General features: G+C 38.6%; 3 protein-coding genes across 3 annotated transcripts; 2 read left to right on the top strand and 1 right to left on the bottom strand.

Moving 5' to 3' along the window:
• The first annotated feature begins 445 nt into the window (after positions 1-445).
• LOC127369514 (sodium- and chloride-dependent GABA transporter 3-like) lies at positions 446-4,374 on the top strand. The gene is made up of 14 exons (XM_051410976.1): positions 446-619; positions 716-850; positions 986-1,123; positions 1,239-1,317; positions 1,521-1,653; positions 1,738-1,872; positions 2,058-2,161; positions 2,342-2,466; positions 2,588-2,700; positions 2,791-2,928; positions 3,043-3,145; positions 3,453-3,553; positions 3,741-3,911; positions 4,125-4,374. The coding sequence occupies exons 1-14, from the start codon at positions 463-465 to the stop codon at positions 4,230-4,232; spliced, it is 1,740 nt and encodes a 579-aa protein (XP_051266936.1). The 5' UTR covers positions 446-462; the 3' UTR covers positions 4,233-4,374.
• Positions 4,375-5,411: 1,037 nt separating this feature from the next.
• LOC127369495 (sodium- and chloride-dependent GABA transporter 3-like) lies at positions 5,412-10,613 on the top strand. The gene is made up of 14 exons (XM_051410941.1): positions 5,412-5,594; positions 5,691-5,825; positions 5,960-6,097; positions 6,224-6,302; positions 6,707-6,839; positions 6,923-7,057; positions 7,303-7,406; positions 7,581-7,705; positions 7,825-7,937; positions 8,028-8,165; positions 8,268-8,370; positions 8,679-8,779; positions 9,022-9,192; positions 10,066-10,613. Exons 1-14 carry the CDS (start codon positions 5,438-5,440, stop codon positions 10,177-10,179), a joined length of 1,746 nt encoding a protein of 581 aa, XP_051266901.1. The 5' UTR covers positions 5,412-5,437; the 3' UTR covers positions 10,180-10,613.
• Positions 10,614-10,743: 130 nt separating this feature from the next.
• Positions 10,744-15,859, bottom strand: pold3 (polymerase (DNA-directed), delta 3, accessory subunit). Its single transcript, XM_051411001.1, has 12 exons — positions 15,725-15,859; positions 15,093-15,148; positions 14,340-14,439; positions 14,194-14,233; positions 13,897-14,029; positions 13,551-13,803; positions 13,394-13,466; positions 12,693-12,837; positions 12,106-12,209; positions 11,862-11,947; positions 11,643-11,724; positions 10,744-11,209 (listed from the first exon to the last, which is right to left on the bottom strand). The coding sequence occupies exons 1-12, from the start codon at positions 15,779-15,781 to the stop codon at positions 11,004-11,006; spliced, it is 1,335 nt and encodes a 444-aa protein (XP_051266961.1). The 5' UTR covers positions 15,782-15,859; the 3' UTR covers positions 10,744-11,003.
• Between the last annotated feature and the right edge of the window lie 3,669 nt (positions 15,860-19,528).

Below are 19,528 nucleotides of genomic sequence, written 5' to 3'. Positions count from 1 at the left end.
TAAAACTGCAATAACTGTTTGCGTAGACTTCAGTTTAACAGGGTTCTTATAGCAAGGATATCTTTGCACCATTAAGATGCATTACAAGAGGAATAGCTCCTCAGGGAAAAAACACACAACATCACACCTAAACACCAGAATGACAGGAATAGCTGCCTTGAGACAAGGATGTAGTTAAATTAAGAAAATACATGAACACCTGTTTGCTTATACTGTGTATTTAACTGTATTCTTTCAAATGAAGTCAGTATTAGTAACTCTTTAATAAGTCCCCCTGGCTCTTGACAAACAGCATGGTAACACCTCCACACTGGAACTGGTTTTGTATTCAAATATAATGTATAGGCTGAGGGCAGGATGAAGTCAAATTAAGTAAAAACTCATAATAAAAGCACCAAAGATCAGTTCGCACTACTTTGGAATTATAACTGAAACACAACAGATAACATACTTGATCTTGAGATGAACAGACAAAGAAGAAAAACTGAAAATCAGAAGGGTGCTCGAGACAGAGGACAGTGGGCCAGTAAAAGAGAATATATTCTGGTTGTTGCAGGAAGTGTAGTCGGTCTGGGCAACGTGTGGAGATTTCCTTACCTCTGCTACAAGAACGGTGGAGGTGAATCGTGCAAATTCTGAATTCAGTAAAGAGCTGATTGTAATTAATGTTACATTAATATAGGCAGATATGAAAAATGTTTTTATTTACATCTAGGTGCATTTCTGGTGCCGTATGGTCTGCTAGCTGTGGTGTGTGGGATACCTCTGTTCCTACTGGAAACTTCAGTAGGTCAGTACACTCAGGAAGGATTCATCACATCTTGGAGGAAAATGTGTCCACTGATGCAAGGTGAGTTGATCTGAGTTTAACTAAAATGTGCAGTCAAAAGGAGAATAAAAACACTTTATATATGACGCTATAATACAAGTTGTTTGCACGTCAACAGGAGCCTTTTTAAAACCGTGGTCTGTATTTCTCCTGTAGGAATTGGATTTGGACTACTGACGATTACACTCTGCTTTCTCATCTATATTTTAATTGAAGCTTGGGCTCTCGTCTACCTGGTGTTCTCATTCAGATCCCAGCTCCCCTGGGCCAGCTGTGAGAACACCTGGAACACAGGTAAGTTTGAACTTTGATGAACTTATTCACTAAACCGATAAGCCACCAGGTTTTCAGGTTAACACATAAACACACATACTCTCTCAATGAAAGCTTTGTTTGTTTCCAAACCTAGCTAACTGTCTTGGTCTTAAGACTTTCAATGTGACAGAAATTCAGAACAACATCACCTCTGCTGCAACTGAGTTTTGGGAGTGAGTACTTTTTTTTCTTCTAATGAAGATAAAGTACCGGTAATGTATTTTTTTGTATCACTTATTTTCATCAATGTCGTTTCCTTTACCATTGGCCTATATACTAAATGGGAGTCACTGATATGACTAAACATCACTCTGTAACACTACGTTAAATCATAACTTCTTGTCATATCATGTGTATCTCTTAAACATCCCCTCAGACGGCGGGTGCTGGGCATGTCTGGAGGCATTGAGGAGCTGGGCAGTGTGAGATGGGAGCTGGCTTTGTGTCTTCTGGCCAGCTGGATGTTCTGCTACTTCAGTATCTGGAAAGGTGTCAGATCTTCTGGAAAGGTCCTCTGAAAACATTTTAAATCTTTATCTATCTGTGGTGCATATAATCATCAATAACCTTTTACAATTTTCTTTCAATTTAAGGTAGCGTATTTCACAGCCACGTTCCCCTACGTGATGCTCCTGATCCTACTCATCAGAGGCTTGACTCTACCTGGAGCTTGGGATGGGATCTATTACTACCTGTATCCAGACCTGACCCGCCTGGCTAAACTTGAGGTGATCTTCTTGTGGGATCATTACATTATAATCCTTCCATTGTGGGGTAGCCATTCTGGATCTGAATCATTCTCCTGATTAGGGCCCTATTTAAGAAGCATCTCAGAATTACTGCTAGTAATCACACAGAAAGTTAAACTAGGACTCATAATTCAGTATATAATACACCTTATCTTACGTTACAGGTCTGGATAGAGGCAGGATCTCAAATATTTTTCTCCTACAGTCTGACTGCAGGGACTCTAAATGTCCTGGGCAGCTATAATGATTACAACAACAACTGTTACAAGTACGTATATCTAAGATATTACAAGTTTGATGTCACACTACATATGGTTGCTTTTAAAAGAACAATTTGTCAAATTACAGCCAATAAAATAATTATAAGACAATAGGAAATTTACTTTGCAAGTATCTGTAGGAATGTCCTCTCTCTGACAAGGGTCTGTTGTCTTTCTGTGACCTCCAGGGACTGTTTCTGGCTCTGTCTGCTGAACAGTGGGACCAGTTTTGTTGCTGGATTTGTTGTCTTCTCTGTTCTTGGATTCATGGCTCAAAAACAGGGTGTTACTGTCGACAATGTGGCTGAGTCTGGTACAGTATATTCAAAGATTTCATCAAATCCAATGTTAACTAAGTAAATAATCCAAAGTTGAACACAATGTTCTAACATGAATAGGTATATAATTTAAGCCTCTCCTCATTCACTTCACAGGTCCAGGTTTGGCTTTCATTGTTTACCCTCAGGCAACAGCTATGATGCCTTTGCCACAGTTCTGGACTGTCTGCTTCTTCCTGATGCTTATTCTACTGACTGTTGACACACATGTAATAACATCAGTCACATTACTTTTTGACAAATAACAGATGTTTGTCAGACACAAATCAAATTGTTTGTTGGTTTTATTTTGTCCCCAGTTTGTGATTGTGGAGAGTTTTATCACCACAGTGAGCGATTTGTTTCCGAAATGGTTTCGTGCACCAGTGAGGCACGAGATCTTTGTCCTCATCATCTGTGTATCCAGCTTCCTCATACATCTTACCTTGGTTACTGAGGTGAACACAAATATCTTCATGAAACCTTCTTTATAAAACTTTTCTGTAAAACAATTCATTTAAAACTGCAATTGAACTTGTGTTTTATTCAAATCTCGTCTCTTCCTGCTTCAGGGAGGAATTTACATATTCCAACTCATTGACTTCTACGGCTCTACCAGAGTCTGTCAGAATTTTATGGTTATTTGTGAATGCCTGGCAGTGGGCTGGATTTTTGGTGAGTCAGATTACTAGAGAATAAGGCTGGCCCACTAGTATTTGTCCGTCTCTATGTCAGTTCTCACTTCCTTACCTTGTCTGCCCCAAGCCTGTTGGTTGGTACTGAAGGCACAAATCTTTAAAAAACTTTCAAAAAGATCCAGTTTAATTTTCAAAATGGTCAAACTGGAAGAAATATTGCACTTGGGACTATTTTCAGTGGTAGATTAATACAAATTTTGTAAGTAAAATGTAAAATATCAACAGCCTTATTCTTTAATTTTAACATTTTAACAACATATAACTGTAAATTGGACTTCCATCAGGTGCTGACCGCTTTTCTAACATCATTGAGGACATGACAGGACAGAGACCGTCTGTTTTCTTCAAACTGTGCTGGAAATACATCATTCCTCTGCTTTCATTGGTGAGTCAGAAAGTTTCATTGTGGCTACCAATGATTTTACATTGATTCATTAAATGTCTATAAATGTGACTTTTACATTGCCAAACTTTGTTTTGCACCATCTACCACAAGTACAGATGATGCAACTTAATTCATCAATACAATATTGTGTTTATGTTCAACAAAAACCATCTCCACACCCTCACAGATTTCCTTTATCCTCTACCTGGTTGATTACAAACACCTCAAGATTAATGACTGGTACACTTACCCTGACTGGGCGTACGCACTAGGATGGACCATGACACTGTCCTCTGTTCTCATGGTGCCACTGTGGGCAGCTGGACAGATGTGTTTGACAGCAGGGACCTTCAGACAGGTCAGTATCCATCTGTTAGAGCCTAAATAATATGCTTCTCCTTTCTGAGACAATGAAAGTCTCCTTTTATCACTGCCTATTGCAGCTTGTTTTTGGTATTGGTCAATCAACAGGTCCAAAGAGTCTAAAAGACGGTCTAAAATGTCTCCTGTAATTGTCCTAATGATTATGATACTATGTAAACGTACTCATTGGTTTGTTCCTGTGCTCCAGCGTTGGTCCGTTCTTTGTCGTCCTGCTGAAGATCTAGCCTGGCAGAGGAGAAACATTGGAGAGGAGGGAGCAACTGTTGAACTGACGACGTCAGCAGTGACAACTTAGTGTGACCTGCAAAGTCACATTAACTGAACATTACAGCTATCATAGTGTATCATCTTATTGTAATCAATGTAGCTATAGCTGTATGTAGCTGTCATCCTGAGCTCTGGGAAGTTGTGATAGGTGTTTTGAAAATCTAATGAATAAAAATAATGCTTCTTTCCATATCTGCACTTTGGTCTGGGTCTTTAATTTACTCCTTCACGACTCACATTTTGAAGTATGGATTGAACCTACCCACTGAAATATTTATGGAGTTCACATGCTGGTCTGTTACAATGCTTGGATTAGTTACACTGGCCTATGTTAAGCATTTTAAATGTTATATTTTCCACATTTCAAGTATTAGACACATTCATCCACAGCCATTATCACAGTTTGAATAAATTATTTTTAGGAGAGCAACAACTTGATATTAACTGGTATATCTGAGTGTATATAAATGACAGAGTCCAGATGGGCCATTCTTACATCTCCTCTGTGTAAATTACAGATGTTCTTAGCATCTCAGATTATAATGCAGAGCATCAATATCTGTTTAGAAAGCGACCCATGTACCGAGGCTTAGTCCTAGCTGCAGCAGCCCAGGGTTCGAATCCGACCTGCGGCTCTTTGCTGCGTGTCATCCTCACTCTCTGCCCCCTTTCCTCTCTGTCTTCAGCTGTCACTATAATAAAGGCAATAAAAGCCCCAAAAATATACTTAAAAAAAATAAATAAATGTGCTAATGAGTGATTGCATTTAAATAAAACTGCAATAACTGTTTGCGTAGACTTCAGTTTAACAGGGTTCTTATAGCAAGGATATCTTTGCACCATTAAGATGCATTAGAAGAGGAATAGCTCCTCAGGGAAAAAACACACAACATCACACCTAAACACCAGAATGACAGGAATAGCTGCCTTGAGACAAGGATGTAGTTAAATTAAGAAAATACATGAACACCTGTTTGCTTATACTGTGTATTTAACTGTATTCTTTCAAATGAAGTCAGTATTAGTGACTCTTTAATAAGTCCCCCTGGGTCTTGACAAACAGCATGGTAACACCTCCACACTGGAACTGGTTTTGTATTCAAATATAATGTATAGGCTGAGGGCAGGATGAAGTCAAATTAAGTAAAGACTCATAATAAAAGCACCAAAGATCAGTTCGCAGTACTTTGGAATTAAAACTGAAACACAACGGATAACATACTTGATCTTGAGATGAACAGACAAAGAAGAAAAACTGAAAATCAGAAGATGGCTGGAGACAGAGGACAGTGGGCCAGTAAAAGAGAATATATTCTGGTTGTTGCAGGAAGTGTAGTCGGTCTGGGCAACGTGTGGAGATTTCCTTACCTCTGCTACAAGAACGGTGGAGGTGAATCGTGCAAATTCTGAATTCAGTAAAGAGCTGATTGTAATTAATGTTACATTAATATAGGCAGATATGAAAAATGTTTTTATTTACATCTAGGTGCATTTCTGGTGCCGTATGGTCTGCTAGCTGTGGTGTGTGGGATACCTCTGTTCCTACTGGAAACTTCAGTAGGTCAGTACACTCAGGAAGGATTCATCACATCTTGGAGGAAAATGTGTCCACTGATGCAAGGTGAGTTGATCTGAGTTTAACTAAAATGTGCAGTCAAAAGGAGAATAAAAACACTTTATATATGACGCTATAATACAAGTTGTTTTGCACCAACAGGAGCCTTTTTAAAACCGTGGTCTGTATTTCTCCTGTAGGAATTGGATTTGGACAACTGATCATTTCACTTTGTTGCTTCATCTATGTTTTAATTGAAGCTTGGGCTCTCGTCTACCTGGTGTTCTCATTCAGATCCCAGCTCCCCTGGGCCAGCTGTGAGAACTCCTGGAACACAGGTAAGTTTGAACTTTGGTTTGTGACGAACTTGTTCACTCTACCGATAAGCCACCAGGTTGTCGGTTTAATACATAAACACACAATGAAAACAACCTCAATGAAAGCTTTGTTTGGTCCAAACCTAGCTAACTGTCTTGGTCTTGAGATTTTCAATGTGACAGCAGTTCAGACCAACATCACCTCTGCTGCAACTGAGTTTTGGGAGTGAGTACTTTTTTTTGAATGAACCAAAATTAAATGTTAATGTTTGTATCACTATTTGTTGTTTGTTGTTTTTCTTTCCATGTTTTCATGCTATGTTTGCAATGGTTTCTGTTGTCCTCTTGTTCTGGTTCTTAAAGCAAAGAAAATAATATTAAACTAATATCTATTCATAGAGACATGAATATAAAACATACATAACATAAAATTATGTTGGAAATATCCCTTGACGTTTGCAAAATTGCCAGCAGTTGGTTTAAATATGGTTCACTGCAGTATTAGTATTTTCAATCTAATGCCAAATCATCAGTACATAGATGTTGCTACGTATAACTATGTGACTTTGCAAATCTTTACCTCCCATCTTCCACCTCACGTCTACCTGTTGGATTTCCCCTCCGTCTCAGACGGCGGGTGCTGGGTATGTCTGGAGGCATTGAGGAGCTGGGCAGTGTGAGATGGGAGCTGGCTTTGTGTCTTCTGGCTTGCTGGATTTTCTGCTACTTTAGTATCTGGAAAGGTGTCAGGTCCTCTGGAAAGGTCCTGTGGAAACATTTTAAATCTTTCTGTGGTGCATATAATCATCAATAACCAATAATTAATACTTTGTCTTTTCATTTAAGGTAGCGTATTTCACAGCCCTGTTCCCCTACCTGATCCTCCTGATCCTACTCATCAGAGGCTTGACTCTGCCTGGAGCTTGGGACGGGATCTACTACTACCTGTATCCAGACCTGAACCGCCTGACAAACCTTGAGGTGGCCTTGTGGTTTTATTTGTTGTGTTGGGAAATGGTTGGCTGACTTTTGGGTGACCTCTTCTCCCACCTTCTGTTGTGGGATCTTTACAATCCTTCCATTGTGGGGTCATCCACTCTGAATCTGATCTTCTCCTGATTAGGGCCCCTATTTATCAAGTATCTCAGAATTACTGCTAGGATTCACAGTGAAAGTTAAACTAGGACTCATAATTCAGTATATAATACACTTTACTTACATTACAGGTCTGGATAGAGGCAGGATCTCAAATATTTTTCTCCTACAGCGTGACCGAAGGGACTCTAAATGTCCTGGGCAGCTATAATGAGTACAACAACAACTGTTACAAGTACGTATATCTAAGATGTTACAACTTTGATAAGACAATACATATGGTTGGATTTGGAAAAAAGGTTTTGTCAGATTACAGACTAATTAAAAGACAATAAGAAATTTACTTTGCAAGTATCTGTAGGAATGTCCTCTCTCTGACAAGGGTCTGTTGTCTTTCTGTGACCTCCAGGGACTGTTTCTGGCTCTGTCTGCTGAACAGTGGGACCAGTTTTGTTTCTGGATTTGTTGTCTTCTCTGTACTTGGATTCATGGCTCACAAACAGGGTGTTACTGTCGACAATGTGGCTGAGTCAGGTACAGTATATTCAAAGATTTCATCAAATCCAATGTTTAATAAGTAAATTATCCAAAGTTGAACACAATGTTCTAACATGAATAGTTATAATTTAAGCCTCATCTCATTCACTTCACAGGTCCAGGTTTGGCTTTCATTGTTTACCCTCAAGCAACAGCTATGATGCCTTTGCCACAGTTCTGGACAGTCTGCTTCTTCCTGATGCTTATTCTATTGACTGTTGACTCACATGTAATAACATCTGTCACATTACTTTTTGACAATTAACAGATGTTTGTCAGACACATATCAAATTGTTTGTTGGTTTTATTTTGTCCCCAGTTTGTGATTGTGGAGAGTTTTATCACCACAGTGAGCGATTTGTTTCCGAAATGGTTTCGTGCACCAGTGAGGCACGAGATCTTTGTCCTTATCATCTGTGTATCCAGCTTCCTCATACATCTTACCCTGGTTACTGAGGTGAACACAAATATCTTCATGAAACCTTCTTTTTAATACTAATTTAGATATAGAAACATTTCATTTAAATGTTTATTTTAATCTTGTCTCTTCCTGCTTCAGGGAGGAATTTACGTATTCCAGCTCATTGAATTCTACGGCTCTACCAGAGTCTGTCAGAATTTTATGGCTGTTTGTGAATGCCTGGCAGTGGGCTGGATTTTTGGTGAGTCACATTACTTAGCCCAGGCCCATTGGTTGTTACTGAAGATGTAAATCTTTAAAAAATTGTTTCATTTTTAAAAAGGTTATTTCCTAACTCAGCTGTGGACTGTAGTTTTAGGCCAGTATTACTCAAACATATAAGATAGACAGTATAATGTTTGGGGACTATTTTCAGTGGTGGATTAATACAAATTTCGGTCTTCTTGGATTTTGTTGACATAAAGGAAAATGTAAAAATATCAACAGCCTTATTCCTGTACTCCTGCAATTTTGACAAAGTCACATAACTATAATTTGTACTTTCATCAGGTGCTGACCGCTTTACTAACATCATTGAGGACATGACAGGACAGAGACCGTCTGTTTTCTTCAAACTGTGCTGGAAATATATCATTCCTCTGCTGTCACTGGTGAGTCAAAGACTTTCTTTGTGGCTACCAATATAATAACTTTAGCGGTTTATTCAGTAAATCTGAGGGAAATTTCTTAATGCAACACATGTGGATTTTATGCTGCTATTAGTGTGAATTTTACCTTCAACCATCATTAGATCTCGACTTTTACATTGCCAGTTGATGTAACTGAATTCACCAACATAATGTTGTGTTCATGGATAAAAAAAAAAAAAGAATACCTCTCCACACCCTCACAGACTTCCTTTATCCTGTACCTGGTTAATTACAAACGCCTCAGGATAAATGACTGGTACACTTACCCTGACTGGGCGTACGCACTAGGATGGACCATGACACTCTCCTCTGTTCTCATGGTGCCACTGTGGGCAGCTGGACAGATGTGTTTGACAGCAGGGACCCTCAGACAGGTCAGTGCTCAAAGAAGAGTTTTGGATCATGTATCAAGTTTCCTCTGGAACACCAGTGGGATTCCCCTTTAACATTTAAACATCATTATTAGAGGCTGTCTACGGAAGCAAAGAATGGCCCATCTTGCAATCGTGTTTTTTAATTCCATTACCTCGAGCTTTATATTGTTAGGCACAAGAAAAATGTGTTTTATTTTCTCGAGATCACAGGACAGAACTCAAAACTTAGTGTCTGTTTCATTTGATCACATCTGATTTCAGCCTTCAAGATCATGACTGTAGGGGAGGATTCATAACGGAACTGAGAAGAGTCGTTATCAGAATGAACATACATCTGAGAGTTAATTAAAGCTTTTCATTTCCTGGCGATGTGATGCAATAATGACAAAATATATCAGGAGAAGATTGAGATTTAATTTAAATGAGCTCAAAGATCCCTGCAATCTTCCAACTCTTTTAATGCCCTTTTACATGTCTGCTGGCTCAATTTGTTCCGTATGAAAATGAATATTAACTGGCATGTTGCATGTCATTCCTCCATGCATTGTCCATTACGTTTAACCAATCTCTTATAAACATGATAAGTAATAACTAGTTCAGTATTCTAGTTTATACTGCTCAACTCTGCAATATCAGCATCTGCAGTGGATCTACTGGGGACACATGACTGGCTAGTTTTGATGACCAAACAACATGTCAACCTCCCAAAAACTGTTAAAAGAAGCCAGATTGAAGATTGCTTCAGCACTGTCAGTGGGGATCTGAGCCCTTGTGTACATATTTAGTGGTGGATTGCTCCAAAATGTCCCTTTTGAATCCTAATAATTACAGCTGTGTGAAAACTTACTCATCTGCTTCTTTCTTGTATTACAGCGTTTGTCCATCCTTTGTCGTCCTGCTGAAGATCCAGCAGACGGAAAGCGGGATACCGAAAGAAGAGGGGACGACACTCGAACTGAGGACGTCTGCAGTGACAGCTTACTATGACGCACACTATAATTGTCAATTGAATATTGGTTTAAGACATGCAGTTTAGATTAATTGGGGACTATAAATTGCCCAAAGGTTTGAATAGTGTTTGTGTCTATATGTTAGGCCTGTGAGGAACTTGTGACCTGTCCAATGTGTACCCCACCTCCCGCCCAACAAAGTCAGCTAGGCTCGGCTACACCCCCCTGCCACCCTGAAAAGGATAGATAATGGATGGATGCATCTCTAGATATCACTCACTTTGAAATTCCACATTTTAGGTTTTAAACATCAGTTCACAGCCAATAAGTAGTAAGAGCAGTAAGTAGTGGAAGTATTCAGCATTTCAAATATTGAGATTATTCAATTTTAAATCCCCATTTGGCTGCACATTTGACAAAAAAGTAAATATTGGTTCATCCCTACTTCAGGCAATGTCTTAAATCAAGAGCGAAGACGCCAGTTTATATAATTAATCATCAGCTAATTAGATTCTGTACAGCACTTACAATTTGTTTTCAAACTGTCAACTCCTACATGCATCATCTTCAACACACCCTTTGAGGAAAAAAACATGTTCAGTTTCAGTTTTTAATGTTTATTGAGTATGACATGTATTCACAGCTGGTAATGGAAAGATAATGGGAAAAAAAATGTTTGTCATCCTGAACTGGACATGTCCATGTAGTTGAAATCCTTTTGAGAAGTGATTTGCATTCCTCAACAGTCCACGTCATGTTTTAGCGGAGAGTCAGTTTTGACAAAAGATCGTTACAGTAAGTCTGCCGCAGTGCTTGTTGTTCCTCAGAGCCAATAATCAAAGTGCCTGACGCCGTCCTCCATCATTTCTTAGGGAAAAATCCCATAATGGAAGCTTGTTTACTTCCTTTATTTGCATTTGCAGAGGTTTTCTTCTGACTCTTCTTCTCGTCCTGTTTGTTGCTCGCCGGTTGTTTAGCTGGGAACGGATCTTTTGCAGCTTGTTTGGTGGCCTGAACATCCTCTTCTGTTTCAGAGTACGATTCACTCTCATAGCCTTTCTCAGTCACTGTGAGGAAAAAAAGATAAAGCAGTGATGGTGTATTAAACTGCATTATAGTTAGTATTTTGTCACATCACATTTATATACACAATTAGAAGCACCTTTAAATACAAGGCAAGAAGGCACAAGTGCAAATCAGACGCAAATATTATAATGCATTTGAATCAGAGCTGAAATTAATACTTGATTACCTTGTTTTAACTATCTGGAAAATTAACTGATAATGAAGATTATTCATTGTAATATATAATATATATATTGTTTATTGGCCATATGAGTGTCAATATTTGGATACATTGTTATACTGGTGTAATTAATAAATATACAAATTCAGTGTCAATGTTTATGTTGGGTTTTTTTTTTTGGTTTGAAAAATGAATTAAATGCAGTATAAATTTAACAAATTAAAAGTTTTCAATCAGCTCTCTGCTTTTCATACCCATGGATCCATCTTCATCTACAAAGACACGAGCTTTCAGGACTCGTCTCCTCTTCCTCGTCCTCATTTCAGACGTCCCCTGCTGCAGAAGAAAAACACATAAGAACCCGAATGTTCAATTATTTTGAAGAAGGACATCTATTAAAAGTCTAACAGAGGAATAAATGGACTCAGCTGAGCATTAAATATAATATTGAATCACCGGGTCTGAACACTTACATGTGAATGTGAAACAGACTCGACCTCCTTCTTAGGGCTTGGTGTTGATTCTCTTGTTTCCATCTGCTGTGGAGAATCTGGAATGACTGAAGAAGTGAACAAATATTAGTTGTCTATAATCACTCTTACAAGAGTCTCTGAACTGCAGCCAACAACTACATTACACTAAAAAAAAACACATTTATTTCTTCATTCTCTGTAGTCAACTAATGTTGTCAGGCCTATTTTTTGTAATAAAGCTCACCATCTTCATCGCTGCTGTCTGGTTCAGGCTTCTTAATCCTTCGTCTCTTTTTCTTGTCCATTTTCTCCTCCTCGCTGTCAGAATCCACGATTCGCTTGGTTTTGCTTCAAGAGAAAGAGGCTTTTATTTTTATATATTTATAGCCATATTTGACTTTGATGAACCAACTCCACCATCACTCAATGAAGACTTTTACCAGAGCTCCAATGATTAGTTTATTAATTGGTAACTTGTCAACTATTAAGTTAATCACCAACTATTTTGATTATCGATTAAATGTTTTGAGTTTTTAAAGAAAGAATTTCAACATTTTCTGATTTCAGCTTCTTAATGTGAATATTTTCTGTTGTCTTTAATCCTCCATGGCAGTAATCTACATTTTTACCATTTTCTGATATTTTATGGACCAAACAAGGAATTGATTAATCGAGAAAATGATTGACATATTAACTTAATAATAAACATAGATTCCAAAAGATTTTTCCATTTCCCTAATTTCTAATGATAAATCATTAAATTCAACACGTTTATAGCCAATGAATACAAAATCCAGGTCTTCTGTTGCACTGACAACCACACACACAAACCTCCTGGAGTCTTTCTTGGTGTCTTTTATGGGCTCCACTGCAGCAGCTTCTTGCTTTTCTTCAGGTCGCGAACTCTGACGTTGCGGCTCTGCTGAGGACGATGACGGAGCTGTTTCCTCTTCCTTCTCAGCTTTGTTCAGCTTCTCTAAAAATAAGTGAGGAAGAGTGTTCAGTTGGAACAGATTAGTGACTGAATGAGTCAGCAGGCTGCTTGTAACATCCTCCATTAGTAGTCCACACCTTGTGCCTTGTGATTTTTTATTATGCCCTGCAACTGCAACTGCATAACAGGAAAACATTGGATGGAAAAAATACAAAATGATAGTTTATAGCAAAAGGGATTCAGTAGGTTGAACTTGAAAATGCAAATGGTGTCAACCTTGGACAAGGTTTTTGCAGCTTTGGTAGTAAAATAAGTCCTAAATGGATGCAGTCAGTCACTGAATTTGTCTGGATGCAGAAAACCACTGACAATCTCATGCATTCACTGCCTGTATTGGGTTAATCTTGTGGTACGTTGGCTTCACACTAGAGCCTGTTTTTAGGTAAACAGCTGTTTGAGTGAGTATTGAGGCCAGAAAATGAACGCAGGTCATGTTTTGGGGGATGATGGCGTAAGGTGGTTGGTTAATGTAGCTTAAACTAGTACTAGTACTATCACAAAGCACTGAGACTTGCTGCGAATCACTGTTAGCACTCACTTGCTGTTTGACTCCCAAAGAAGTTCGTCATTGGATTTGCCTTTGCAGCTGGTTTGCTTTTTGGGGCATCGACCTAAAATAGGAAAAAAAAAAAACAAGCAATCAGTTATTTCTTTCTTTTAAAGTTAGTTAATCAAACCAAATGATAGAAACATACCACAGGTGATTCCTCCTTCTGCTCCTGCTTAATGTCTTTTTCATTGCCCTGGTTCTTAGAAGCAGTCTTCGCAAACATTCCCATGATGCCTTTCTGCGGCTTGGTGGACGGTTTTGAAGCCACGTTAGCGTCTCCATTCATGCCAGATTTTTTGTTTACAGGCTCGGGCGAGGGAGCTCGATGGATTTCTCTCGCCTGCTGCAGCTCCAGAGACGACATTGGCACCGCGCTGGCACAGCGGATCGCACTGTATCTGCAAACAGAGCAGAAGGAACAGTTCAACACTCTCATGAAGCCCGTTTCCTCACCTGTGTGTAGAGATACACGGAAAATATGATCAACACACTTGCTGCAGTTCTTGAGATTGTCTTTCACGGCATCGTAGTCGACACTGTACAGAGGGCCGCTGTCTTTGAGTAACGCTTTCTGGACGCTGTAGACGTGGACACTGACTATCAAGCTCATCTTGGATTTGAAATCTGCAAAAGAAAAAACAGCAGAGGTTGGATGCTTCTGCCTCTGCTACGACAGATATCTCACTAAACAAACAATCACACTAGAGAACACATGAGCACAGAGTTTAGTTTAGTTAAAACGAGCCAAAACAATTACAGAGTAAACGCAGGTGAACATATTTACACACCTTCCAACTGGTCCTCTTTGACAACGGACACCTTGTGACCCTGAAAGAAAGCACAACATCAGCAACACAAAATAGAAAGAGTCGGTGTGTACGGAAATAAGCAAACTATACCAAACCAGGTCTTGTTAATATGATGCGTTTCTCACCGTTTGGCCATTATCCTCAAACTTCCCCGACACAAGGTAGGTGGCATGAAGCTGAGCCGAACTTTCCTTCCTCTTGTGATCCAAGTAATGGTAGAGCATCCTGAAGACAAAAAAAACATATATTAATGGTTTTATTTTTTATTATTACTATTACTGCATAATCTCCTTTATATTTATACACTGACAGCATGTCAGTGCACACTGTTGTTTTCTCAGGTAGATGTAAAAACTGGGTGTTGTTCTGTGCGTCTATATCTGTGCGGTATCGAAAACTGTCAAGTACTGGATGTTGACACTGAATACTTTGCCTTGTTTACTTTTTTATCTTTTTATATTAGCTTGTTCTCTTGATTCCAATAATTATTTGGACATTTTAGACCATATTTTAAGTTATTGTACAGCTGCTTCAAGTTACGACAAAATTAAACGCTGATATTGAACCCAAAGGTTGTCTCTTCACCTTGGAAACAGTCATCATCAATTAAATAATCTCCATGACAACTGCACAACGCCATCGGCTGCAAGATATTTTTGTAACTCTACACTGATGCTTTTAGGAAAGTTTACCCAATCTGTTAAATACATTTATAAAAAGGGTTTGATAGAAAAAAAACAGGTATTAGAGATTAATGCTCTGTTAAATACCAATACAGAGACTTATTCAATGTATAACAGACAGTATGATGATGTATTGATTGAGCTTCCAGCATAGTTTCATCATGATATAGGCTGAAGAGGAGCAGTGACACTCACTGTTTGGCTGTGTTTACGTGGACTCCCAGAGTGAGACTCAGCCATTTGTAGGTCACCTGTCAAACAGAAAGGACAACATTTGTGTTTAGATTCATTTTTTTTTTTCTTTGCTCTTCACATGAATGAGGCAGCCAGGAGAAAGAGACCACAGCAGAGTCTTTTAACAAAGGCAGGTAATGTCTTGAACCTAGTTAGTTAACCTGTCAGTCTGTGTGAAAGTTAGCCTTTAAGTTCGTCATCATTTAACTAGATGAAGATGAACAGGTAACATCGTATTTAGCTCAACCTTTTACTCACAAACACAAACAAACTGCAGCTAACTTATTGGCGGTTAACAGCGCTTATTGAAGCTCATCAATCAACTACAAACATGAAGATTATGTTGAATTCAGGAGATATTTTTTTATATTATTCAACAGCCGAATTAACCAAAAGCCCCAAACAAATCGTAGATAGCTGTAAGCCAAACGATAAGACATATATACATTGCCCTGAGAGAAAGCAAAGAGTAAACATGTAGTTTTCTAAACGCAGTTCAACGGCTACTTACACCGGGGCTAGTTGTGGGTATTATCTCACCCAGAATGGCGTTAGTAAAACGGGGACACATCACCAGTGAAGAGGACACTTACTATCTTGTCGTGGTCGTTGACATATTCGTCGATGTTATCCAAATAAAGCTCGTCCATTTCGTTTGATTATCGGTGACTGTGAAGGTCCTCTTGAATGCGTTTAACTGCGCGGGAAGGCGGTTTATTTACTTCCTGTAAAACGTCACATGTGCTGGTTCTTCTTTCCGGTGGGACGAGAGGCTGCATGCTGCCCTCTACAGGCCAACGCGGGTAACAGCATGATAATACAGTTTCAGAAGCTACTGATGGAGATGTTTTATGTTTAATTAAGACCAAATCCCATAAAAAGACCAAAACCATCAATTAATTAATTATAACAAGTATTGTCTGTGTAAACTAAAGCCTAATATTGCTTATTTATTACATTATTACCGTTCATTTTGACTCAATCCCACATACACCATCCTGCTGCCACTATAAAGCACCAAATGCGGATGAAAATAGTCCCCTACAGACACACTAGCCAACATTTTATGTAATTTTTTTTTTGCTTTTATTGTCTTTATTAGATTGTAGCAGCTGTAGATTAAAAGTAGAGAGAGAGAGAGAGAGAAAGAGAGAGGTGGGATGACTTGTATTTACAAGACAGCAGCTGAGGGTTTGGAACAGTAGAATAAAGAAGCACTGATGAAATAAAAACACTTTCAGGAGGACATTTTGAAGATAATCATATAAAGTTTCAGTTTGCAGCAGCTGGCGCACTCATTCAAATACTAATTTGTTTCATGTGAGAATATTTCCAGTTTCCTCCAGTATCTCTCTGTCAAATACTTTCATGCACATATATGTGTCAGATATTTAAAGTTCATCAGAGTGACTGATCATTGTGATTGTATATAATCTCCACCACTTAACAAAAATGTAAGTAAGTACGAGTACCTCATTGTACTTAAGTATTTCCATTTATACTTCGTTACATTTCAGAAAACAATATTCTACTTCTCACTTCACTACATTTGGATTATTTAGGAGCTTTTTCAAAATAAGATTTTACATGAAAAACCTATGATCAGTTTATAAATGTTACAGATTAAACTACCACATGTATACAGTTGAAATAAAGCTCTGTTACACATAGTACATTACAGCTAACATATTAACATATCCGTAATAATAATAATCCACTATTACAGCTGCTCTGCATTATAACTTCTACTTTTGTTACTGTGCTGATACCTCTGTATCTTTAGGACGTTTATGTAATGGAGTATTTTTTCATACTGTGGTATAAATGAAGTAAATTGTATAAATACTTCTTCTACCATTGCTTAAATACAGTAAAACAGTTTATTGTATGTCATTCCCCATCTCTATCTCTTTCCTCATTCACTGTCATTTCGCTACTCTCTAATAACGACATTGAAACACCCCCATGTCACACGACTTTCAGTTGGGCACTACAACACTTTCTAATACTACAGATGGAAGAAAAAGACATCACCATGATGGAGTTTAGATGGTTTGTGAACCTTGAAATCTTTCTATGAAGTACTGTATTCAGAATTATGGCAACAATACTTTTCAAATGAAAACTGCCTCTTTTAAAGAAAAGAAAAATGCTGACTGTGAGTTAAGCCACAAGGATGAAAGATCATAAAATGGTTAATGGATGATAACCACTGCTTTTAATTTGCTCTAAATCGGGAAACTAACTGTCCAGTAAATAGAAGGAGGCTCCTCTGCAGGCTACAGGGAAAAGATCAGCAGTTATTAGCGCATCACAACGCAGTCAATCTACATTCTGAATGTTAATGAGCTGCTGTACAGTGTTGATATATTAAACCTTCAGTAACCTCATCATCAATTGTACATTTTCCAAGCAAATCTCCGGTCAACACGGGGGCCACTTCCCGCCAGCGTCACAGGTTGTCGTCATCTCTCTGCATCATGACTGGAAATGAGGGAGTGAAAACTGCTCGTACATCACTTGTTAGGATGAATCTTTCATCAGAAATATGAATAAGATGATGAGCAGAGGTCTAACTATTGATGGTGTGTGTGTTTTCTTTACATACCAGAGTTGATCTGCTGTTAAACCAATAAAAAGCAACATCAGTTTAAAAGACCAAGAAATGATGCAGTGAAGGTCAGGGGGGTCCATTCAGGTTCATTATGGGCATCACCATGTACCTACATGGGTGTGGAAATAATAATGATTACAGTTCTCCAGGGGTGCCATTAATTCTGTCCTGGTGTTCAGCAGCACCTCACATTCCTCGCAGGAGGCCCAGGTTTGATTACTGGAAAATGCAATAACCTTTTCAACCTCAATCATATCTGAGAAGAATAATAACAACTGTCCTTTCAACCGCAACATGTCATTGATCGCTCAATGGGGAAGTTCACACCTTCTACCCGGGAGGTCTTGATGCCATTTCTGGCCAAAGCAATAGTGTTAAATTAAAGCAGAATGAAAGGGCGTCTCCTTAGCGTTGATGGCTCAGTGGTAGATTTCTTACCAGCTGTCCCACACATACAAAAAGGCCCGAAACATATATGATAACATCATTAAATGATCATGATACAACAGATGAAAACCATCTCAGCAGGGAGTTGTCTCTGTGGCTATACGAATGTTGATTTAAAGGGTCAGTTCACCCAAATTATAACAGATATTTTTTGCACTGAAGGTTATCATCAAAGAACTTTTCCCTCTGAAAACTGTTAACTGTGAGATGTGTGGATTTAGTTAGTCTCAAATTAAGTTTAAAGGGGCATCTCACCAACTGTACACACCAAGAGCAACTTAACTAATCTTAGGCAGTACTGTTTAGCCTCTGAAAACAGTTATTATAATGTCTTCTGAGGCTCTAAATGGAGCTCCAAAGTCAGAAAAAACAACCCTGGTGAGGTCAAAGTGATGACATTATAGGGTTGGGATTGGAGAAAGCTTTAACATAAAGCCTGCGTTACAGGTGTCGACCATTACACATTACATGGTGTTTGAAATCTGTGGGCATTTACCAGGCAGGCAGAGTCTAAGGAAATTGCATTATGGGACAAAAAGTCCTCACTCTCTGCTTCTACTCCTGACATTTTCAAAACAGACTCATTACTTTAGATTTAATACATATGAGGGGAATTAGCGAGTATGATTGTTTCAATACCAGTTAGCTTTGCACAGAAATGTCCAAGATATTCAATTGCACTTCCAGAAATATAGGCTACAAGAGTAAAGTTGTAGTTTGTAGTTTGTTTTGCACCTGTCATTTCCTCTGACTGGACTTCTGTTCATCATGAAGCGTAGATGAAGAGTAACTGGAGGCATTTTTATCTCACTGACATAGGTCTTTATTTATTTACACATCTCACACTTTCCCACATGATTAAGTGTTGATGCAATTTTTTCTTTTAAAAAATCAACACAGAATCAATTTGGGAAGCGTAGTTGTGATATTATGACATGCTGATAGCATCCCTGCTCGAAACTTATATTTACCTCCACTGTGTTGAAGTGGAAGTACCTGAAAACCCAAACTGAATCTGCATGGCATGGTAAGTGAGTAAAACTGACCCTTTAAGGTCAAGTGTTTGATGGATTGGTATGATTCAGTGGAAAATGGAACAAATATGAAATACACAGTGCGGGAAACATACTGCAACACAGAAAAAGCACAAACAGGCAGTCCCCACAGATGAATCCTGTAAACAAGCTGAATGTCACATAACAGTTTGCTGCTGCAGACGCAAGAGCTGCTGAGTGCCCCAAAACCCGAAACAAATGTAGTGTGTGGGGACTCATTTCCAATGTTTATACTCTAAACCACAAACCCAACACTCGTTCGAAAAACCCTCCTTAATGAT

Source organism: Dicentrarchus labrax, unplaced genomic scaffold (genome assembly GCF_905237075.1).
Source record: "Dicentrarchus labrax unplaced genomic scaffold, dlabrax2021, whole genome shotgun sequence".
Lineage (NCBI taxonomy): Eukaryota > Metazoa > Chordata > Actinopteri > Moronidae > Dicentrarchus > Dicentrarchus labrax.
The sequence above is the reverse complement of the archived record's forward strand: the minus strand, read 5'-3'. Positions and strand labels throughout refer to the sequence as shown.